General features: G+C 36.7%; 1 protein-coding gene across 3 annotated transcripts in view; it reads right to left on the bottom strand.

Annotated features, from left to right (window-relative positions):
* The window catches only part of HERC2 (HECT and RLD domain containing E3 ubiquitin protein ligase 2), a 112,982-nt gene that overhangs the window by 74,236 nt on the left and 13,676 nt on the right, over positions 1–25,070 (bottom strand). For 2 of the 3 annotated variants that reach the window (XM_086768949.1, XM_086768966.1), the window contains exons 4-12: positions 17,616–17,753; positions 6,763–6,982; positions 5,001–5,101; positions 4,057–4,213; positions 3,123–3,233; positions 2,621–2,792; positions 1,874–2,047; positions 1,110–1,298; positions 320–471 (exon numbers count right to left, since the gene is read on the bottom strand). In XM_086768949.1, coding sequence (XP_086625075.1) covers positions 320–471; positions 1,110–1,298; positions 1,874–2,047; positions 2,621–2,792; positions 3,123–3,233; positions 4,057–4,213; positions 5,001–5,101; positions 6,763–6,982; positions 17,616–17,753 — 1,414 coding nt within the window. The remainder of the gene's footprint in view (positions 1–319; positions 472–1,109; positions 1,299–1,873; positions 2,048–2,620; positions 2,793–3,122; positions 3,234–4,056; positions 4,214–5,000; positions 5,102–6,762; positions 6,983–17,615; positions 17,754–25,070) is intronic. The other variant, XM_086768957.1, reaches the window with a different exon arrangement.

Raw genomic sequence — 25,070 nt, 5'->3', positions numbered from 1 at the left:
ATAGGAAATGACAACCCTACCCCAACATCTGGGTCACTATTTCCAGAGAAAATGCATTGTAGATTCATAAAACTACGAATAAAAGGTCTAATAACAGTGCAACCACTGCTATACCCTCTATCTACAAGTATTTCAGACAGTAGCATTAATACAGAACGGGGAATATTACAGGCAGAGAAAACATGCAGGGAGAATGCAGTTTCTGCTCAATACGAGATGAATGTCAAGTGCTGAATGTGCTTATATACACACCTAAGTAGTTCTTATTATGAATTCAGAACAGTGGCAAATAAATGTTATGATTATTTTGATTACATACACTGTATCGCCATGGCCTAGTCTTCCACCATCTCCACAACCCCAAGAGAAAACTTCACCATTGGATGACAAAGCAAGATAGTGATGTCCATCTGAATGTGCTGCTATCTTCACAATATTTCTGGAAGCTAGACTCTGTACCAGCTGTGGTCCCTGAGAACCAAACAAAAGCAATACAGTTACATAAACTGCTTATATTTTCTATTACTTGCCTACATACAGAATAACTAGGTACAATTTTCCTAAGGTTTATCAAAACTGTGCACTCAAATTAATAAGGTGAAGGTATAAAGAAAAAAAAAAAAAAAAAAAAAGGTCAAATCTACTATTAAAGTCTGGCAAAAACAATGCTTGGAAGCTATTTTCTTCCCATCCTCATAAGATCTTCAGTACATCTAAAAATGATGTTTATCTTAATCTTACAGGCAATCTTAGTGACAAATGTTTCTGTTACACTATAGTTTTGTTTCAGAAACTACAGTTTGGGCACAGTGTTACATCACTGAAGTATCTGCCAATTTCTACAACTCTTCCAAGGGCAGCCTACCAATGAAAGCAATAACCTCTAGTCCGATAGAAATTATAGAAACCAGATGCATTTCATCAAATCAACACAAAATATCAAAATCACTATTTCTGGAATTTCAAAAACAACAAATAGAAGCTAATAAAAACCAGCATGTCTCCATCTACTCTTCCAAGATACTGTTTAATAGTTAAAGGAGTAGACTTATGCTATGAAGTCATATAGAGGAGAATATGTTTTTAAAAACATGGAAAAAAACTCTCACCAGAGTATCGCTGTTGTACGCTTGTGTATAAACTCGTCCGTTCCTAGATAGTATTAGAAAACGTTTTTCTGCACAGGCAACCTGCACAACGCCAAGATTGGCAAGTCCTTCACACTGAATTGGACCACTCACATTAGCATAGTATTTCCAACCTATTAAACCCCAAGCAATGACCTCTTGCAGAGATCCCTAGAAAATAAAAAAATTACGTAAGTACTAATTTTCAAACACACACCTTAATAAAATGCATAGATTATTTTTTAAACCTTTGTATGCTGAATATACTTAAATCTGGGACAGTCGTTACTGTCAGTAGTCAATAAAGCTTACTTATTAGAAGATATCAAAAATAAAGACTTGCATGCATCATATTCAGTTTACTCTGGTACTGAATAAGCTATAAATATCTACACTAAGCGTTCAGAGATTTTTCAAGTTGGGAATCAGCTCCCAAACATTTATAAAGTCTGGTCTTGAGCATTTACTCCGATAAACAGAGGGAGCAGCTCAAAATATGAATTAGCCATAGTGCTGTGATAAGAAAGAATGGTTCACAAACCACAGAACTGTACTCCAACAACAAATGAACGAGTGCTGATTTAACAAAAGATACTCAAGTAAGACAAATTTAGACAACTCAGCGTTACCTTGCAAAAATTAAAAGGACATCTGAAGAATCTTAGGAGACATTCTCCTTCCAAATCGAAAAACAGTTACGCTTTTAGGAAAAATAACTTACTGAAACCGATGTTGCCAACAGTTACCTTCTGAGATGTAGGAGAGCTACACTGCGGAGGCATACATGGGGTGGCTAGACGATCTAAATGGGCCATGATCACTACAGCTGTTTGTCTCAGATCAATCGCTAGCTCATTGTCCTGCGGTAAAGTCAGGTACCTTAGAAAACTCTCATTTGGACTCAGAGGGTAAGTGAGGAGCTAGAAAAGAAAAAAGAGAAGTCAGAATATCCAAGGTATTTCCAGACCACTACACATACACAATATATTTTAGACACGCTGAGTATCTGCACAAGTTTAAGAGAAACCAAATTAACTCTGCACTTCCTTTTTCTCACAGTAGAGGAAAATTCCAAACACATGTTGAGAAAACACAGTCATACATAATAGAAAGTTACAAGCATAACAAAAATTATTTACTATGTTTTATCAACCTCAATAATATTCACTAAGAGCCACAGTTCAATTAGCTTCAAACAAACTAAATAAAACCAACCCATATATGCAGAGAAGTTAACTGGCCACATCTCTAAGTTAATTATCACAAAAGCACTAACTCTGAAACACGATGCATACTTCTAACTGTACTATGACACTCCTCCTCCTACCACAAGAAACTCAAAGGTATGAATGAAAACCAAACAGTAGTGTATACTGTTACATGGAAAACACTGCTGTCGACTTTGTCTGTATTATTATATCATTATTTTAGCCAGCCAAATGAACTTTGGTACTATCATAATGCCCCTTTCAAATAATCTCATGGGTAAGTACCTGAATCTCTTCCTCAGTATTGGGCACGTCTTTATTACATATTATACTCTGAAATCTTTGTAGCAAAGGCAGAAGAGGTGCACTTGTTCCCTGTGCAGATCGCTCATTATCTGTTTCCCTCGTTCCATTATCCCAAAGTTGAAGCAACAACATAACTGCAGACAACATTTGGCTGGAAGAGGAATTTTACATCTTCTATTAATAAGCATTCCTAAAAACATTATTTTAGGTTATCCATACAATTCACTGTCTACATTTTGAAGTTTAGCAGCATCAGATGTCACAGCTTTCCATTTTAAACAGACTATCAAAATATCAAAAATGGATTTTGCAGGCTAGCTAATAGAAGATCTTGATTGCCACTGCATTACAGAAAAGGTTCACATGCTTTGAACCACAATTATTACGTTAAACTCAAACCCACGAAAACTGAAGACAGGCACTGCTCAGGCCATTCCAACATACAGCGATGGTTAAAACTCAGAGTGCTCATGCTTCTCACCTTAGCGTACCCCTTTGCACTGCCAGTTCTAGCAATATGGCAAGTGCCAAGTGCTGATCTTGTAACGGAATGTTTCCTGGCCCTTTGGTACTGGGAGCTCCATGCAGATCTCTATTTAAAAGTTAAACAATATACATTAATTAAGAAGTAAATGGAAACAACACATATTTGCTTACAAAAAGCATTTATAACACACCAAAAAAAAAAAAATCACTAAACTTACTGAAAAATATAAAATCAGCCATGAAAGCAGTTGAGAAGAAAAGCTGATACATTCCTCACAAGATCAATTTTTAGAGCGGCAGCTAGGCTTTAAAATTGCCCCAAGCTTCACTATCTACTCTATAGCTCTATTAAATATGCTAAGAACATGAAAAACATTTTTCACAGGTGAAATTCAAGTATTCTTTATGATATTCACTATAAGGATGTAGGTCCAATATTCAAAAGACAATTAATTCCTGGTAACTACTGCAAAAGGGTAACTTTAAGCCTTCTTAAACAAGAGGGAAAAGCAGGGGAGTACTCCAAGTCCAATATGAGTGCATCTTCCCTCATATGCACAGAAGCCTGCATGAGTTTACTGTGACAGAAAGGCACAATTAAGTGTACACACCTACTGTATTATCAAAGCACTCTTCCTGTGGATACACTTCACATTAGTGAAACACTATGTTTCAGTTAAGTCTACAAGCAGTGATTCAGAATACTCAAATTCAGATTTTTCTTAAACAGTTAGAGGAACTAATTAATATTTTAAGAGCATCACTTCAGCCATTCATGTATTTTTTTGCTTGCTTGCATAACAACATTAGAAAAGGAAAGCAAGCTTCTTAATTGTTCATAAACTATTATGTTTATACCATCGGCTGCTAAAAGATGCAAGTTTGCCATTTAACAGCTACTTCAGCAATGCTCGAAAAAAGAAACTTACCCAGTCACAACAGACCTTAGGAATTTAGTAGCTCTTTCCACCACTTCCAGCCATACAGAAGATACAGTCCCTTCATCAAAAAGGGATGCCTCTGGTAGAGCTCGTAGTGCATCAAGTGATTCCTGTAACAATTCACTGCACAGGTCTGCGTCTTCACCTAAGGAACACAGCAATACAAGTTACACTCCAATCTTTACACAAGTTATACAAACTTTTGTATACAATGTTTTGTGGATTTTTTTTTTAACCTCTAGCTTACAAGTTACTTAACAATATGTACAAAGTTCCCAATTTTCACATGAACATTTTGACTGCAAGATTTGTGAAGAACTATCTGTTCCACAAAAAATGCATTCAGAAAGGTGACAACTCAAACTAGCTTGTCCCACTATGCATCCATTGAGGAAAACCGAAGAACCATGGCTGGCTGAACAAAGAGTGAGCCAAACAGCTGTTGCCTGAACAAACAGCACAGACTGAGACAAAGAGGTAGGTTAAGATGCCACAGATGACAATTCTGGCAACCAACCTCTGCAATTTGATAATCACTGACAAGTACACAAGTTTCACACTAATGCTCCAAACTCCTTTTCTAACCTGCTACTATTGTGTAATAATATACTGGATCAACCCTGTCTGAAGAATAAACCTAACTTTTCTGAAACCTGGCATTAAAAATACATTCTCTTCATGAAATCCCAGTTTGCCTTCCTAAACATAAAAGTATCTCAGCACAACACAGCATTGGTACCGGCTTGGATGGCTGGCTTCTATCAGCAACAGCATTGTTCAGCACAATACCACATAAACATAAAACAAAATTATGCAAATCTAACATTTATAAATGTAAAGTTCTATGTAAATATTTACTATACACACATGCTTTCATGAATTATGTCTCTACTAATGAAAAATATATGCAACACGCCACAGAGTAGACCTACCTGACCTCCAGGCTCTACGAAGGAACGCAAATGCAAATGAAAGTGCTGCTCGGGATCCAACTCGTGCAAGTCCTTCTACACCTTTGCCTACAGGTCTTGGGCTAAATAAAATTATATATGCACTGTCTCAATATAATTTATTATATAATAATATATATTTACATTAGTAATTATTTGTATAATTTGCATATTTCAAAGTTTTGTAATTTAGCTATATGCATGCATATTTAATTGTACAATTTTTATTTGTAAAGAATTGCAATTGTCTCTTGAGAATGAAGGTGATGAACATCAAAATGTCAACAACCAAAATTCAACTTCAACTGCTTCAAAGAACAACCAATTCAACCTCCAACATCAAAAAGCTTAAAAGAGAAAAAATAAGCTAGACTGGCATAATTTACTGCCATCAGAAAGGTTCCTATAATTACTCAGAGTGAAATTATGATGGTGTATTCAAAATACATAGATAAAATACTTCATGTACTCATCATTTACTTGAGAAGCTTACACTTCTAGTTAATTTGGACTGCATAAACTATTCTTATAGGCAATTTTTTAATGAGTCTTGAATTACTGATACTTAACTCCAGCAAGCTCGTAATTTCTTATCTCTCCATTCAAGTGTCAACGTTACGAATCTCTTTGCAGCTTCTGTATTGGCGTGTGTAAGGAAGAGAGACAGCTTGAGCTTTTGTTACTATCTAGTGACCTGCATACATTTCTGTTAACTTTTCTTTTTATGCAAAAAAATCACATGAATTTAAGAAAGCTTTCCTTCGTACTTAAGGACAGAAGATTCCGTAGTGCTTCCTCTCGGAAAGACATCAACAACTCTGTTTTCTTTTTAATCTCACATCAAAAGAAAGTGAACTGCTTCAGATTTTTTCAAGAGAGAAAAAATTCAAACTGGCATTTTTAGCAGTCTGATAACTTAAGTATACCAGTGCTCTTTTTAATTAGAGCTGGAAAAAAAAAAATCAGCGAACAGACTATTCAGAGAAATATATTATTGTCAGAACTCCAATCTCATAATAACTAGTCATGGTATCTACTTACTGTCTCCTTTCATTTTTGAAGCTAGAAACAGTAATATAAAAATTTCCATGGTTGAATTGCTTGTTCTGTGAGACAGCAACCTTGTTCAGCTACTGAATAGCTTCTTTAATGTTTCAACTGGTAGGTTTTTCTATTTTTAGGTCAATAAGCTACCTATACATGCAAAGTTATGACATGATTTCTTATTCAGTTAGTTCTCTGGAAAGAGCTTCATATAACAGGTACAATTACAGCATTTCTCACCCAAGCTAAGGAAAATTACATTCAGCTTTCATGTCCGGAAAGTTTTAAATTTGTTATATGCCTTAACTTAGCAAATATTGACAAAATAGTACATTAATGCTATTAGAACCATGTAACCTCTATCAGCATTATTTCTGAAATAGGTTTCTCCATACTTTCAGGCTGAGTAGAACAAAAGGAATACCTCAACAGAAGTATACTTATAGCTCAAAGAATATTATATACAGCAATGTATTACAATAAAGACCCTCAGTATGAACAGAGACACTATAACCAAGCATCAACCAAGAAGGAAAACTGTGCGGCAGATAAACATCACGTAAAACCATCTTAAGAAATAAGTTTCTGTACAGCTAATGTTTCACAAGGAGGAAGAAATCGCACTAAGCTCTCACACACAGGCTGATAACCTTTCGATGACTTTCCTAATGTATTAGCTTGTTCATGCATGTGTCATTACCTTTTCTTATCCACAGCAGGCAGAGGAACACTATTGCTTTTCCACTTAACTTTGACATTTTCCTGAAGAACTGTTCTGTTCAACGCAATGAAGTATCGTTCCAGGATAACTAGCCTCTGCTTTAGCCTCATAGCTGAAAGAGCTGTTGTAGCAGTTTGTGTGGCCAGAGTTTGCTGTTCCTTCACTAGTACATGAAGGCACTCCTTCAATTCATTCACATCTGAGAATCAGAGAAATATATCATTTTATTGGTGTTCACCTTTGTTATGTACAGTATCAAGAAAAACCAGGACAAACTGAAAACTATGAACTGACCAGAAGTCTGAACCTCAAAACCTAATGAAATTCCATTTCCATATTTAATGTGCACATTTCTAATCCACAGTATTACATAATCACAATCATATTTAACAGGTGTTTAGACAAAGGTTATCATCAAAACTGGTTTTGTGTGAACACATCTGAACCTTCCTATTTTCTCTCAAATTAAGACGTCATAGGGAATATTTATGTGTTTCAAAAAAACAAGTTAGCAAATTCTTATCATCATCAGATGTCAGAGTCAGACTTCTAACTGCAAGCAATAACCGTGCAAGTCCCCACAAGGATACGCTTTCATTTTGCACTGATACACGGTACCTTAAGTTTCTCAGAAGTTACAAACTGACTCTCAGAAGCTGTAAGATCACTGCCAAGAGCTGCAAAGCTTCTGAAACAAATAGTGTCAGAAATTTAAGACGCTTGCAAGTACTACTAGCAAATGAAAGACCTGACTTAAGTACCAACGTGAGAGAGTCAACTCTTCACCAACCAGAAAAAGCAATCACCAGCCCCTAGATCGTAACAAGTACAGTGCCAGCAACAGCAACAATAAAAAAAAAAAACTCCACAACAATTTAAAAATAAAAATTTGGAAATTGTGTATTTTTAAATTCTCTGTACCTTTAATTCCTAGGATAAACATCAACAAAGTGTGTTCTTCAAAGGGTTCTTTTCTCTCCCTTTATTAACAGTCAGATCACTGGGCCACTCCATTCTGCTTTGCACTGACTGACGGTATTCGTCCCTAAGCCAACCACCTTTGTTGCCTGGCTGCTACACAGAAGTACTTTTGGTTTAACTGACACTTGACTAAGGGATACGAAAAAAAACCATATGTGTGCATAGATGTAACAGTGCTTGTGTAAACATGGACACAACCTTAAAAAAAAAAAAACAAACAAACCAACCACAAAAACACAAAACCAACACTTTTTTTGAATAGGTGCCTCCAAGCTACAGAAATTTAGACACACTTATGGTAGTCTCTTGGGTTGAAAACTGTATCTAATGAGGCATAATGGCTTTTTGCAACTGTAACTATATAAAGTATTTCAAAGTTTCGTCCCCACTCTGCAATGCATCTTTATATACCCAGCAGAGAATTCAAGTGGCCTTCTCTGCCACCAGATCGCATTGCACAGTCACTTAGTTTGTTGTCAGCCATCACCCAAATGTTTTCAACATTGCTACTCGCATTTCACCATTTCATAATGTGTTAGATTCCTTTCCCCGATGCAATTTACATCTTTCCACCTGACTTTGAGGAACAACTTATTTTTTCAATGAGTAAGAATAGACTAACAAATGTTCCTTGCAGTCTAGACCTTAAAAAAAAAAATTACACAGAAGTAATAGCAGTTATACACATTCATATCTTGACTCAAACAACAAAAAATATGACAAAATCAATAAGAAATATGACCAAAAAAAGCCACATCATCCTTAATATTAGTCCTACAAAATTCCCCAAGAACTCTATAGGACAATCAAATATCAACAATTTACATACATGCAGCTACTTCAGATCACAATGTAAAGTAACACATATATAAAACAGAAGCCTATCAAAGGCATCTTTGATTCGCTTGGCTTAGCTTTTATGAAGTATTGGCCATATAGAAGTTTACTTGGAAGCTTTAATGGATGACTGTATCAGTACCCAGTCTGAAACTCCATTAAACCTCCAGGTTGATCCAAGTAAAACTTTGTTTCATTAAACACCACAGATTTGAGGGGAAAAAAGTCTCAGTTGTGAAGTGTTAGCATTACTCAGAACACTGAAGTAAAAACTTCTACAAAATATAAACTACATGTTTTGAGGCTGCTGCTATCATCTTACGTGTGCCTTAATCTTTATTTTGTAAGCAAAAATACAAAAAACCATCTTGCTGTACATGGCTTCTGCACTTCAGAGACTCATAACAGAACATGGTCAATATTGACATGTTAGTTTCACGATCCCTCTAAACCATCACAAGAGGTTTGTTTTCTTCTCTTCCTGAACACTAAAGCCCTATCAATCTCTAAATACCACGAGGATAAAAAAAGGCAGTAAGAAATAACCATATTCTCCACTTCACAAAGAGGCTTTTCTTAACATTGTTCTTTTTGGCAACTGATTTAATTCTGTACATTCCCCATACTATGGTCTCATGTATCTACAGGAAAGTAAAGAAATAGTCAGTGAAGAAAAAATAAGGCACTTAAATTAATGCTTATGTTTGGCGAAGAGAGTCTATGTCTGGTGCTACAGAAATCAAGCACTAGGTGCCACACTCAGCAGAGTCTATAAAGTAATACAGAGCTACGGCATTCATCATTCCTTTCTGGCTGGAAAGTTATCTAAATGTGGATGGACATCCTCTAAAATTATTTCAGAGAGTTGAAGAATTAGACGAAAAAGCCTTTCATTTCAAAATAATACACTGATTAAACATATGTCATGGGGACTACTGAAAAGAAACACGACAAGCAGAGACCACCTACAATCCTCCAGCAGTTACTTCAGGAGAAAGTTTCCCTAGAAGTCTACAATTGCATACCTTTCAAACCACTTTCAATCAACCACAGTACTGCCATTATCAGCATCCCAGCCATTCTGATGCAACAGATGACACAAGCTACTCAATTATCTCATTGGACAAATGGTTCATTTATAAAAAAAAAAAAAAAAAACAAAAACAAAAACCAAAGCAAAACAAAACAAACAAAAAAAAAACCCCACATCATTGTAGGTTTTTAATACCTCAAAGGTTCAATTCTGTTTTAATACAAAACCAGTCCACAGTGCCATGGACTATACAATGTTTCACAAAACAAAACCTCACAATAGCACTTTCTAAAGAGATTTTAAAAGCAAGTTATTTTGCTTTCCTGTCAATGATGTCAACAAATAAAACAAAGTCACGTTAAGACAATACAAAAGCTAGAAAGGGAATCAACTAAAATTCCGTCTTCATGTTTTATGAAGAAGGGCTAGAAAGAATTCAATTTTCAAGTGACAACCCCTAAAAATCACAAAGTCTTTACATTCAGAAACTAGTAATGTGAAGAACTATTCAGTTACAATACACTATTCTCAAACACTTAAACATTGCATGCAAAAATATTTTTTTCTAATGGAAAATATGATTTAGTATCACTAAGATTCAAACCATATAAAAACAACCTGCATGAAGCATAGCCTTAAGTTTACTGAATTTAGTTGTAATAAAGTTATTTTCTTTCCCTCTTCTGACCTTGCCTTCACATTCTCAAGTTACTACAATTTCAGGAAGGCTGTCTACCAAAACTAAATAATTCCAATCTTAAATATTTTATGTATACTTCTTTACTATTTCAAGAATGCAAAAGAAAGTTCATATGCAAAGTGTAGTAGAGACTGGAACAGATTATAGTAGCCCTACAACTCAGATATCTCAAAATTGAACCAAGCACTCTCTTGTTTCAGTGAAAGCAACACTATTTTTAAGTGAGATATATCTATACACTTCCTCACTTCAAGTCTTCTCTTATTCCATAAGTAAATTTATCTTTACAAAAATTAGTTCATCTTTAGAAAGATTTAACTGTATCTGGGATTCAAGCCTATGAAACTGATTTCAATAAACCCTTAAGTCTGAACAACACTTATTACCAATGAAACAAATAAACCAATGAGACAATAGCTTATCAATAGTAACGATTCAAGTTTCATCTGAGAAGGTTACAGGGAACTCTTTAAACTAAACTGTTCATATGCAACTATTATGCTAACCGTTCCTTGTAATGCTTTGCTTTGTCAGTTATTTTATGAAAGACGGAGACACGTTATTTACCTAATCCATACCTACAATAGACGAGCTGAAGTCATACCTAACAAGTTTAAATTCTCAAGCTACCATTAGCAGAATACTTGTTAACTGAAAACCGGAGTCAGATGTGTTTCTGGCTGCAGCAGAGACAGGTAGGGGTTTTACCATCTACTGTTAAAATTTATCACATCCCTCAGCAACTAACATAACTACGTGTCTTCACTTCTTAACTCCTCCTGCCAGAAGTTCTCTGCATTAGAAGGAAAAATACCTGTAGTGTTTAACCCAGATCATTTGACAGAACAGAGTTAAGAAGTGACACATTTAGGTATGCCAGCAAAACCGGGGGGGCAAAACAAGCAGATGAAGACAGTAGCTTCTGAAACCATCTCAGCCACTGCCAGAACACTAACCTGACGTGAGCTTAAGACAGGCAGCCTGTCCAAAGGCATGTTTGCTCCTGTTTTAGCAGCTAAAAAAAAAAAAACAAACAAACAAACCACCACACCAAAAAAAAACCCAAACAACAACCCACCAAACTGAACGTACTCAATGGTTTCTTAACACTTATTTCATTAGCTCCTGTAGGGAACATCGCAGGCCTCTAACTAGTAAATAAAGGACCAAAAAAAAAAATGCTATATCAAACTGAAAAGTTTCAAAGACTTCAGCTGAGTCACAAGCTTTAGTAAAGGCAAATATAGATGTTACGGTGTGGAGAGATTTCAAACCTAAAAAAAAACACATTTCCAATAGAATCTGTCAAGAATCTACTGTTACAATGAGCACACACTCCTGTCAGCAGCAGAACTAAGGTGCTCTACTTTTCTAGAGATTTTTATATTTTCTCTCCTCTTTCCGCTTCCACTACATGGTATTTCCACTGGACAAAGAGCAGATCTAGTTCGCCTCGTTTAACAGGCATCTAATTGTCCTGCAAGCCATCGCCATAGAACGAGTGGATTCAAAAGTCCGAGAGAAAGACAAAATCACAATAGCAACCTGATCTAGTCAGGGCTGTCCCTGCTCCTTGCAGGGGGGCTGGACTAGATGACCTTTGAAGGTCCCTTCCAACCCTAACCATTCTATGATTCTATGATAATTTCCTTCAGAAACAAAGCTAAATATGCTCCCAAAATTATTTTAGAATGTAATTCCTAAAGGACATTTAGCTTTTAGCTTCCTTCTTTCTGCTCCCCTAATCAAAAGATGAGCATCAGCAGACCTCATCTTGTTAGTTTTCAGCAGGAGAAATAATGAATAGCTGCATGCACATTCAGAATGCATCTCATTATGTGGCTGGGTGCTTAATTTTCAAAGTTTGATATTGCACAGAACAAAATAGAATGAACTTGGCAGGAGGAAATGCGTGTGTGTGCGCAAAAGAAATAAACGAACGTACTTGGAGCTGGACAACAGTTTTCAAATTGGGGGAGGAGGGGGAAGGAAGTGAGTTAAAAATCTGTTCCAAGTGGTTAGAAAGTAAAAGAAAACACAGGGATGAAGGAGTTCTGAGAAGAGAAAAGTAAAACAGAGGTCAAATTTCATTCTTTGACTGAACTATTCTTTTATCAGCATTTCTAAATCTAAACTTTAAAGTATTGATCAAGAAATTTTATTAAAGTAGAAAATGTCACTATAAAGGAGGTTAAAACCAGTTTTTTCAATGCTATGACTGTTTTTAATTACTTTTGTACACAATACAAATTTAGATTTAATCACATATCTAACAGCCCTTACAGGATGGAAGTGCTGCATGTCCCCTCCTCTCTCACAAAGCAAATACAGAAAGATTTGACTGCTATTGGTAGTGATAGATATCTCAACAATATCTCACTGAATTCATACAGGTAATTTTAACCTGCCCCCTTAGGTATTGCCTCTAAAGCATTTTGTGTAATCAGCTATACTAACAATATCAGAAAAACAAGATGTGGCACTGTCTGTAAACTCATACATGAGGAAACCACAGAAGTGCTACACCATTACACTGATTTACCAGCATAATAGTTTAATTTACTGCTAATATAAACCGGACCTGACTACACAAGAAAACCATATTCCCATTTCAACTGCATATTGCTTATTCATGTAAAGTTGTTTACATTAAGATTATTTCTTCATTTACTTTTTTGTCGTACAGAGGAAACTGAAGTATCAGTAGGAATGCTACTCTTTTAAGTACCATTTTCTAGTCAGACAGCAATTAAGATGAATTTAATGTAACTTTGTCTGTAAGTATGCAATATTTAGTTTATTAAACACAAGAACTGAGATCAGATTACAGTGAATTTGAATCATAATCTATTTAAGTTTTTAAAATAAAGATCTTACACACACAGTTGTTGCACCAGTTGAGATATTTCTATTTTTTTCAAGAAATAAAAATTACCTGACCTGAAGTGTTTATTAAATAAATATTAAATAAATACTCAAATATACCCACAGACAAAGTGAGCTGGCTCTATAATTTTAATCTTTGAGAAAGATTTAGCCAGTGCTTTTTCCCCTAAGACAAAAAGAAAATCAAACCAACAACAAAAAAATAAATGAGATTCATCTTAAGGAAAAACTGCACTTTTGTATGAAAGTAAAAAATACTCAAATGTCTCAGATTTTGTATCTAGAGACATGGTGTATTGAGGACATTTCTAAACATCTAATAGTGATATATATTAAATGTTAAGGGTTAGATGCAATAGAGATGCATACGGAATGTGAGGAATATGAATAAATAGCCAGTATGCACTTAGGAGTGACAACAATAGCAAGTCCCACAGAAAACTGTGTAAATTCCTCTGATGTTCCATACATGCACCAAAATTGTGTAGAAATCGAGACAAATATTTAGGTTATTAAATCTGTGGATACTACATTAGTAAGGATGACAGCCAACTGCAAAAATAAGCAGGCAACTAAGTAAGCAAGCAATAAAACTATAGATGTACACCGATGAGCAAGGGAAACAAAATCCTAGTTTTCCCTGTTATAGGGGCTCCAAACAACTTTCCACGCAGTAATGAGATCTTGGCACTGCAGCAGGGTAGGTCCAAGAAGAAACTGGTTCACTGTAAAACAGCAGCTGGAAAAACAGAGTATCAAGATAGACAGAAGGAAAACCAGAGATCATTATGTCACTTCATGAAACCCATGAGGTACTCACAGTTGAAGTAGTATATGCAGTTCCCAACTCACCTTCCCTGGCATAAAAATATAGGAGGGGAAAAACACCAAAAAAAAAACCACCAGAGGGAAGAACTAACTGTTTGGAATAGCTTCTATATGCAAAGAAGCTACATTAAATAAGATTTTCAGTGAGGGAAAGATACAACTCAGGGGTGATTATGATAGAATTCTTAAAAATCCACCTCACTAATATTGGGGAAGGCAAATAAAGAACAATCACTCACTGCCTCTTCCAGTATAAGAGCAACAGGGCATTAGGTGAAACCAACGGATGCCAAAATCAAGTCAAGGACTAGGATGAGATTATGTTCATGCGATAAACAGTTCAGTTCCAAAGCTCCTTGCTACATACAGCCGTGGATACCAAAAGTTTAGAATGTTCAAAAGAGACCAGTCAAATTAATGGGAAAAAAAAAAAAATCAACATCAAAAATATTAAAGTCTACTAAGTTATGCCATGCACACACATGCTCCAGAAAAATAAAAGTGAATAAGTGAATAAGAAACACACATCCACATTTCTCCATACCACCATCTCTGGCTCAAGGTCCACAGGCTACAGCTAATGTATCATAAACACTGGACCTAATCATTCACTTGACTACTGCTATTCATGCTGTTGTGGTGAGGACATTGGACTAGATTGTCCTTTGGTTTTACTCAACATAGTCATATAAGTTTTTAAAAGCATATCATGACTAAGGAAAAAAAAAAAAAAAGCCCAAGAAAATGAAATAATGCTCTATTTTCTGCAGGTTTTGAACAACCACTTCAAAGAGTTTTCTCTTCTTCTCCCCATATCCAGGGCCGAAGATCTGGACTTCTCTCCCAATCATGTACGACACTAAAAATCAAATATTTTCTGAAAAGAAAACTGATTGAAGTAGAAAACAAAGATTTTTAGGAAGAATCAGAACTGGTTAACACACAGCCTGATAGGAACAGGACAGGAGGGAGATGTTTTAAAGAAGTACTCATGTCAAAAATAAGGCCTGAGTAGTTCAACATTGACACCAGTTAAGAGCTGAATATTAAATGGATGAACACTAAGATGCAAGAGAGATAGAAAAACACCTTAAAGTCAAATAATGACTCACTCGTGTATTTATCACTATCTTATGCATTTTCACAATTCTTGGTATAAGACCATTCCAAAAAAAAAAAAAAGCTATGACCTCTTTGCTCTGTTCTGGCAGAGTAGTGATCTCAGCATAAATTACAACTAGGGAAAAGCATTTTGCTGCTCTGAACTTGTGCCAGGATGACAACATACGGCAGGGGGGCTGGGGAGGACAAAAAGTACTGCTTCTCAACACCTTTTATGAACAGGTTTTTGTGTGCTCTCAGAATCTCTGAGCCCTCATGGGGGACGGATGCCGCAAGGCCCACTGACCTGGATTAGCCTGCTGAAGTTCAATAGCATGATCCTCTACACTTTGTGGTAAAATAAGATCATATTACAGCACTTCTAAAACAGATATACACTGTCTAACGTCTAGATACTATTTTGACAACCTAAGATTGTAAACCACTAAACTCAGTAGAAATAGTTCAGGTATTGACCTGAAACACAGACTTTAAGTGCCTCTTAAATTCTTTTTGTAAAATAACTCAAAGTTCACATCTGCAAGTTATACCTTACTTGTAAAGCAATATAAAACATAAATTAAAACATACCAAGTCTTTAATTCTTACTTGATCAGCAACAATAAACTTAAGAAACAATTCTCCTTTTCAAAAGTTCCTTCATGCTTTTGACAGGCAGATGTTCTAAAGTTCATTTTATTTTTATGAAGGATGACAGAAGAAAAAACTTAAAACAGTTTTCCTCATTTTATGAAACATTTATACAAAGTATCAAAATTGAAGTGATTCTCTGTATTTTCTCCAACATTAATTACCAAGTCACAAAAACTAGGATGGTGCAAAAGGCATCTGTTAGCTATATTTCTGACAGCTAGTACTAAATAAAAAGTTACTTAGAATCTTGAACAAAAGCCACCTGTAATACTTCTATAAATAAACTGCAAGTGTCTTTGTAATACTGTTTAAGGATTTGTATGTCACAGCTATGTGACACAAAAATGCTAACACAAACCAAGGAATACAAATTTACGAGATAAATTCTTCATAAGCTATTTCTAGAATAAGTATCTGTATGTGCACCAATAAACCACACTATATATAAGCACTAAAAGTAAATACAAGAGAGTTATTTCTTTCTGAAAACTCCAAACACATACATCTCTTCTTATAAACAACTTTTTTTTTCAATTTTTAAGAAATAATTGTAGGGTGAGCTTAAAGGCCAGGTCTTGTCCCAAACACCTTGGTCAGCTGGGAGAAATTTGGTAAGGTACCTGGCATTTAGATTACCATTTTGTAAAATAGTTTTATTTTACTTTTCAAGAACAAACACTAAATAAAAATATACAACAAAACTAATGTGACATTCAGCTTAAATCTCTTCAACACATGCAATTCTCACTCCCCCTTCCACAGTAGTGCCAGTTCTTTTCATTCCTCTTACACTGCAAAATTCTGTCCCACTACTAGAGTGACAGCAAGTCCATCTGTCCTCCTGTCCTTAAGAAAAGGGAGCAAGCTGGCTGGCACAGAGCAGAGGACAGCAGACTGGCAGCTGACCTGTGGCTCAACAGAAACAAACAGCTTCCCTAGCAAATGGAGCTACACAGATGCAGATTCTGGTGCTGAAGAGACAATACTTTTCCCAGAGATCTTCAAGTGCTTCGGGATGAGGGGAAAGGAAAAGGGGCACAACAGATGTCTCCTAAGTTTGCACATGCCAGCACCTGAATCAGGCAATATCATGCACCACAACTGCAAAACAAACCACCGAAGTGAAGCTTCTTCTGATATGCTATTTTTAAACGTGGACAATTTTAGACAATGAATTGCTTCTCTGCAGTAATAAACAGCCATGAACTTCAACCGGCTTCAGTATCAAAATGAGTATTTTAGAGAGCCATATATGAAGATGTGAACACACAAACCATTTTTCCACAAACCACTTCCACAGTAAGATTACCGTCAGCAAAGGTCAGGACAGATGGCTAATTGAACTAGCCATTTGAACCTTCCTTCCATGATTCACTTAAACTTATCTACCAGACCATGAAATCAAAAAGAAAAATCACCTATTAAACCTTTATGCCCTGCAGAAAATTCAAGCTTCAGAAACTAAGGCAATTTCTTTTTTAGTGTCTGCAACTGAAAAGGAATATTCTGAAGACATCGTAACATTTAACTGTATAACTACATTCGTTCCAAGTCAGTTTATCATTTCTTCAAGCAGCATGAAAGGTGCAAATTGACTCTTCAAGTTATGAGTCTAATTAAATCTGAAAGTAATTATAGTAAATGTTTAACTTCAATCACAGTTACCACTTATCCAGCTTATTCCACTAACCTAACAGATGCATCTGTCAGCAAGTACACATTGGATCCAATTACTTCCTGATGCTACAAAAGTAGTGATCAATATAGAACACGTAATGCCTCAATGAGAATGACCAAAATCAGCTGTAATACCTGGTTGTTTGCCCCACACCCAACTCTCAACAATCGATTTGGCCCTGTAAGTGGGCAGTGGAGTCTCTTCTTCATCCTTCTTTTCTCTGTCGTTTTGCTCTTCTTTCTTCGATGCAATTTGGCATTCAGTGCTATCATCTAAAGAAAAAAAAGGGGAAAGAAAAAAAAAAGTTAAGCTACTTCCCCCTTTAATTCAGTTCTAGATTAGAAATGTAAAGGTGAAATGTCTAGCCCACAAGTTTGCAGCAATATTGTCTATCATTAAGATTACAGGGTTGGGGGGAAGCAGTATTACACCATGTTAACTGTCACAGGTGCTAGGTCTCATGTTACATTTCACAAGACAGTGACCTTAGAATCCAGAAGTCACTGCTGTAACCTCCTAGGGAGGATGAACATTTAAAAATCAATGCCATCATGTAACACTTGCAAAGGATTTGCAACGCACAGTATAGCAAAGGATGTGCCTTAAGTCAGATTTTGCTCCCAGCTATCCATATTTCTGTAGTATTTACTTGTTTTCATATTCCATTTCCAACACAGAAAAAAAAAAAAAAGATAGCAACTGTATTAATTTCAAAATCAAGGAGAGCTATATATTGGCATTTACACTAATTTTACACAGCAGTATCTCAATATCTGTAACATATTTAGCATCTTAGTAATTACCAGCAAGTAATGAAAACACCACCACCACTTTCTGCCCAAGTAACAAAACAGCATTTGCAATCCTTTTGAGATTACTTTCATAAAGACAGAACACAGACATTAGTCACTCATCTCTGGAATCAAAGGCTGCATGAAAGTCCTAATTTTCTAAACATAGCAGAACTAGACAGCTGGAAGTCTCTCCTTATTCATACTGGGGATATGGATTTCCATATCCATACCTCCAGTCAGTACAATGCACAACATGGCACACTGACAACTGCTTTCATGACTCTGACCTTCTTTTCTAAAAATATCCCTCAAAACTTCTCAAGTCCAGCATTTGGAATTTACCCATGAAGAGTTTAGTTCCAGGTATTTTCACCAGACATTCTAAAATGACTGCTCCTTCATTCTTATCTGTCAACCCAACATACAGAAGCTCCCCCCAAAAAAGCCCCTGCCACAAGTCAGACAAGCATTAGAATTTTGTCTTTTTTCCTGTCTCACTCCCCACACCCAAAACATCTACATTTATACCAGAATGTTTCAGAAGACAATAATAAGCAAGAGGTTTACAGCTGCAGCCAGACACAGCACATCTGATTGCAGCCTGCCTCAGACTCACCATGACCCTACTTGGAGATCAAAGGCTCTCATTACCTCAGAACATGGAAGACACACCTATCACAATGCACAAAAACGTTTAGCTATTCTTTCCATCTGGCCTGAAAATAAGTGAATGCCTAATCGGGTTGTAACTGAACCTGTGACCGTCTCTGTTAAAAATTTGTTAGGCTGTAGACAATAGCACCTCCCAAAATAAACCTTTTTAAGGAGCCTTTTATAATAAAAGTTTTCAATGAAAGCCAATCTATTACACATGCTAGTGCATGATGGTGGATGAAGACTGAAGGAGAACAGGAAGAAAGAGGAGACATAACAGCAGCATGCATGGTACAGCTGTGACTGTGGGCTAAGGAAGGGATAGCAAAGGTCACTTGAGAACAGGAAAAAGCCGTTTGGATATCCCACTTGGAAGTGGAAATCATAGAGAATATAACCGTTTCTCTCAAACACCAGGGAACAGCCAAAATGTGACTGAATCTAGCTGTTTCTATTCCAAGGCATAAGCAAATAATATTAAAGGCACAGATCCCATTATAGAGTTAAACCAGTGACTAAGGACTCTTGTTTAGCCCCAGTAGATCAGAATATTCAATAACACCACCATCTCACTGTTTCTCCACTCGCTCACACACCTAGAGACACACTCTGCAGGGTCTGAGATTTTAGTTAGTGGGTAGAAGGGTGCTGTGTCAAGACACTACGTTTCATAGGCGGCTGTAAGAGAACTTGTTATGCTTTTTAACAGATTCTTGGCAAAGGATGACAACAAAGGTCTATGAACTTAGTCATTTGGCCCAGCTCCTCACTGCACATAGAGAAGGTCCCAATCCAGGCTGGAACTTAAGCTTTGTATCGTACAGAAACAACCCTGACACACAAATCCACAAGGAGGATTTTTTTTTTTTTTTTTTTTACATTGTATGAACAGAAAAGGGGAGCAATAAGAGAAGAGGTGGGAAGAAGCTGAGCTAAAAATCACTTTAAAAGCCTATGTAAATTTGTTCCACAAAGACTTTTCACTATACTTGCAAAAAACCACTTGCACTATAAGGGACAAACATTGTGTCAGTCTAGATTGAAAGCAGCAACACAAACATCATAATTATGGAGGCTCAGTTATGCTTGAAGAAAGGGATTGTTAAAAAAGGAACCTCAAAGATTTTTCAGAAAGTGGGACAAGGAGGAAGAAATCTTGAGCGAAGCCAGCACAGGCCAAAATAACAAGTCAAAATAACACACACAAAAGCATGCTGCAGTGTGACAACCTGTTTTAACTTCCCTTTTCTCAGACTGAAGAGTGAATATTGTGGTGAGGGAAAACAATCTTGTAACATTTCTCTGAAAGAACTTTCTCTTAACTATGTTTTTTGGTTTACAACCTTAGGCCTGCAAGCTGATGCAGCTACACTTAGCCAGTCAAAACTGAACAACTGAAGTTACCATTCTCAACTAGAAGTTAGCTCCCAAACCAAAGCACAGTAAATCACCATGCGTGCTCTTATCTTGCATGGCAATAGCCTAATCCAGTAAAACCAGAGGATAAAAAGGAAGCAGCTAAAGGTGGAACTTAAATTTCATACTCAATGAAGAAAATAAATGACACTCCATAGTCACCTCTGGCACCTGTTACAGTATGATCTTGTGCTGCTCTTAAATGCCAATGAACTGATACAGTCAGGAATCCCTCAGTAGAGAGGAAAAGCCTGCAACAGTTTCCCAACAGTTGTTGCCATTCACAAAGCAAAAAGTAACATTGTGCTTTAGCCAAGGGCTGTATTTTACAACCACTCTAAAACAGTATACCGTAGTCCCACACCCAAGAAATATTTCACAGCTTGTTCTCTGTCAAAGAGCTTTTCTTCATATATAAACTTCAGCTGACACTTATTTGTGAAGGAAGAATGCATGCCTAACCATTTGCAAATTATGTTGGCACAGCTTTCCAGGTAGAAGATTCTGATCTTCTAATCCTAATGAGAAATAAAGTTTATTTTCTTTCCTGGTATACTACTTTTTAAAAAACTCATTCTTTAAATTATCTGTTGAATATGCAATAAAGCATTTTACACTTATGAAGTCAAACCGCTCAACAGAGCGACTACAGACATTCCTCGGTCCTGCAAAAGAGAGTAAGATAATCCACAGCAGAGTACCACGCGCTTGAGCCACTGTGTACAGCCAATATAGCCAGGTTGGGGGAGGCAGAAAAGAGGGAGAAAAAAGAGGCACTTCTTACTTCTATAGAGTTCTTTCATACAAAAGAAAGAAGGCTCAAAGCAGAAGGCAGCCTATCTGCCTGCGCGCTAACTACAGTTTGATATATGCTTGGTCTGAACGGTAGCACGCATAACCAATTCCCACATACTGTTGTTATTATCATCAAGATTTGGTTTCTGCCAGTCTCTCTGTAATCACTTGCAGCACTTGGACTTTATTTATTTGCAGGTGCAACACTGAATGAGGTTTGTGGATCCAACAGCACTAGGCTGACAAAGGTCCAACTTTCAGGAAAGAGAGAACAGCAGAGAAGAGGAAGCCCACAGTGTTTACCAAAGGCAGGACAGAGGCAGGAAGCTGATGATTTTCTATTTTTGCCCTGGAATTTAAAACTGACAAAAAACAGAGACCTGCGTTGTGCATAGCTGAGTCATCTGTCTTAAAAATTTACAGTAATAGTTTTCTAACTTAATGTTATTAACCTACTATTATTCCTACTAACTTTTTATTTCACTTTTTATTATTTTCAGTATACAGCTTCTAGTACATAAGATATTAATCTGATCCAAATTTCCAGAGGGTAGCCTGGTTATTTTCTAAGTACATGCCGTGCTCCAAGTGCACCTGTATTTGGACATCACTACTGTCACAGCTGTGTCCTCAGATGATACTTGGAAACATGCAAATACATTCTGCTGAACACATTTATCAAACACGTTTTTCTGAAAGCGCCATGAAGAAAAAACAAAGAGGTTATTCCCAACCAAATGTTCTTGCTAACAGTGTGAAAAAAAAACCCACACTATTTGCATATTCTTTCTAGAGATTAAAGGAATACTTTTTGCTATCAATAGCACATTCTTCCAGTCTACTGCGACTGCTAATATCCCCTGAAAGAATGAAGTGCCTCTTCTGAGCAGCCCACTCAGCACCAACAGAGAGCTACAGCATTAGTGCAGAAAAAGGGGTTACAATGGATGAGTGTAAATCAAAACTTCCTAAAACAGCCTGAATAAAAAGGACTACTTAGAGCTACCCCTCTTCTTTATCTCCAAGTTAGTCAACATAGTAGCAGAATCTGAATAAATAAACTGCTTTTAATATAAAAGCACTAGGTCTTACATAACTTTCATTACTGGTATGTACTTTTACTTCGCCTCTTGAACTACATTTGTCGATCATTTATGCAAAAAAAAAAAACAAAAAAAAACCTACCAACTAAAGAGACTGAAATACACTAGATTTTAATTTCATGAAACTCAATTTGAGCTGCAAGTTCAGAGATGTAAATTGACCACCAATTTTTTTTGGTTCCAAGACTCACCCCTGCCTAACAGAATCAAATATACAATCTGATCAACACTGACCAAAAATAGCCTTGATTAGCTTTTTCTTTTCAAAGCTCAAATTTTGTAAGCAAGATGGTTTTATTTTACCAATCCTGTAGGCCAGCACAATGGCATTTATGAAGGCTAACTTCACAAAAAAAAAGAATCCATACATTAATTCTAAGAGTTAAGAGCCTGAAAAAGCTACATTCAAATTTCTAAACTGCCGTAGCTTTTCAAGAAACAGGGGTTTTTAGGAGTATCTATGTAGAAGAAAAAACACATTCCAGTTGTGAAAAGGAACAGATGCAATCTGTGTTACACAATACCTACACTTCACCTCTCCAGAGGAGTAAAATGGCATAATACTTACGCTACTTAAGTCTAATTCATTATTTAAATTTTTAGGAAAATCACAATGTGTCAGAAAACTGGTGTATCTAGAGCCAGTGCTACTTTTAAGGATATGAAAACAAAACTAGAGATATAAGGAACTCCGAGTCTTCTCTTACACCATCTTTTCACAGGCCTGCAGTTCAGGCCAAACGACTGCAGAGCAGCGAGTAGAGATGAAGGAGAACATTCTGTGGAGTCTCTGGAGACTATTCCAGCTTTTAGCCAGCAACACTTTGCCACTATTTTGAATCCATTATTGAAAAAGGCAAAACTAAAGATCACGCCAAATCAAGATATATCAGAAGTCAAAAAATCATGGGACATCCAATGCAAAATATTAAAAGAACTCTCTTCTTTCTGTAATATATTGAATAAGCCTCTAGTCAAATAATTTGGCAAAAGGAAGTAAAATGCCGGGAGACTCACATAATGCTCACTTCAGAACAGACACCTGCTTTTCGGGGTGGTTGATGCCTCATCCCTGGAAACACTCAAGGCTAGGTTGGATGGGGCTTTAAGCAACCTGATCGAGTTGAAGATATCCTGCAGGGGGGTTGGACTAGACCTTTAAAGGTCCTTTCCAACTCCAACTACTTATGATTCTATGATTCTGTTCATTATTTATAGCTGTCCTACCATATGCATGCATTCGGTGTAGATGGACAGGTTTTGGCATGGGCGGGGGAGTACACCTGCCAGGTGGCCTCTGTGAGGAGAGGCTGTGGCTGCCCCATGTCAGACACAGCAGCCCCAACAAACCCACCACAGGGCACAGCCCAGCCCCTCAGCCAAGATGGCGGCACCTCATGTGTAAAAAAGGACAAAGTGATGGGCAGGCAGAGGAGAGAGGGGGGAAAAAAAAAAAGTGAGGAACAGCATATTAATGCCAAGGTCATAGAATAAGGGGGAGGAGGTGCTCCACGTGCCAGACCAGATACTCCTCTGAAGCCCACGGAAGAGACTGTGGTGAAGCAGGTACTTCCCAGAGGTGGGAGGAGAGGAGCACAGTGGGGCAGGCATTCTGCAGCCCATGGAGAAGACCATGCTGGAGCAGTTCATGAAGAACTGCACCCCACGGGAGGGATTCCATGCTGGATGAGGGGTGTGAGGAGGAAGGAGCAGCAGAGGTGAACTGTTATGGATTGACCACAACACTTTATACTTTTTTGATCCTTCCAAGTCACATATATGTACATACACCCTATATTAAAAAAAAAAAAAAGTCATATCATTCAGAATAGGTGTCCCAAGCATGGATGAACATGGGAAGTCACAGATTATTGACTTGCTTAGGTTTTTTACTTTATACTGCTGTGTACATTTTGGATCAGAACTGATAGTTTGTATTTTCCTAGTTGATGTTTCAACAATTCCCCCAAAAACAAAAAACAGTTATACTATCACATCTCTCTATAAGCTTTCTCCGAATCACTGAAAGCACAACAGCACTATAACTAACAAAAAGCTCAATTCTCTGTGGCTACTTAGCTATAAAGATACTGGAAGAATAGTCTTCTGTTAAAGACCAGAACAGGTACAATCCTAAAAACAATGTGTAAGTACCTGGCACAAAAAGAGGAAATTACATCAATTTCCTTTGTAAAACAGGTATTTACTTTAATATATTATCTTCATACAGATGTTTGTTATCTTTTTGCTACATGACAGCAGAATACATTAAAATGTTACACGACTGTCACAACACCTCTATCAGCTGTCAGTGAATGGTAAAGCGTTTCACATGGCTCATTTAGGGGGAAACGTTGCACCAAGTTTATGATGTCTTTTAGTAACATACACAAAAATAGTCATTCCTAAGAAAAAGTATTACACTGCCTTCACTCATTTCATAAGCAGCTGCTGTAGTAACCCTCTAGATAAGATCAGCTGTATTTTTGTCCAGTTTCAACAACAACACTCAACAGGGCCAGCATCAGAAGAAGGACAAAAAAGTTTTCTAGCTCTGCAACAGTTAGGAGCATAATTCTAGTCCTTACTAGAGTAAGGACTAGATGGCATACAGCCATCCAGAACCTAGGAAGCTTATATTCTTGATAAAAATAACATTAATTCGCTCTCCTCTCAAACTAAATTATTTTAGCTTCTTTCTTGTAGAAATAACTTCCTCCAGTCAAAAAGGCTTTTTTTTTTAATCCTCTTCTCCATCCCCATTTTAAAGACGACAAATCATAGGTACAAAAAGACAATTCTCTCCATAAGGAATTAAACATTACTG

Source organism: Chlamydotis macqueenii, chromosome 1 (assembly GCF_036417535.1).
Source record: "Chlamydotis macqueenii isolate bChlMac1 chromosome 1, bChlMac1.mat, whole genome shotgun sequence".
Taxonomy (NCBI): Eukaryota; Metazoa; Chordata; class Aves; order Otidiformes; family Otididae; genus Chlamydotis; species Chlamydotis macqueenii.
The sequence above is the reverse complement of the archived record's forward strand: the minus strand, read 5'-3'. Positions and strand labels throughout refer to the sequence as shown.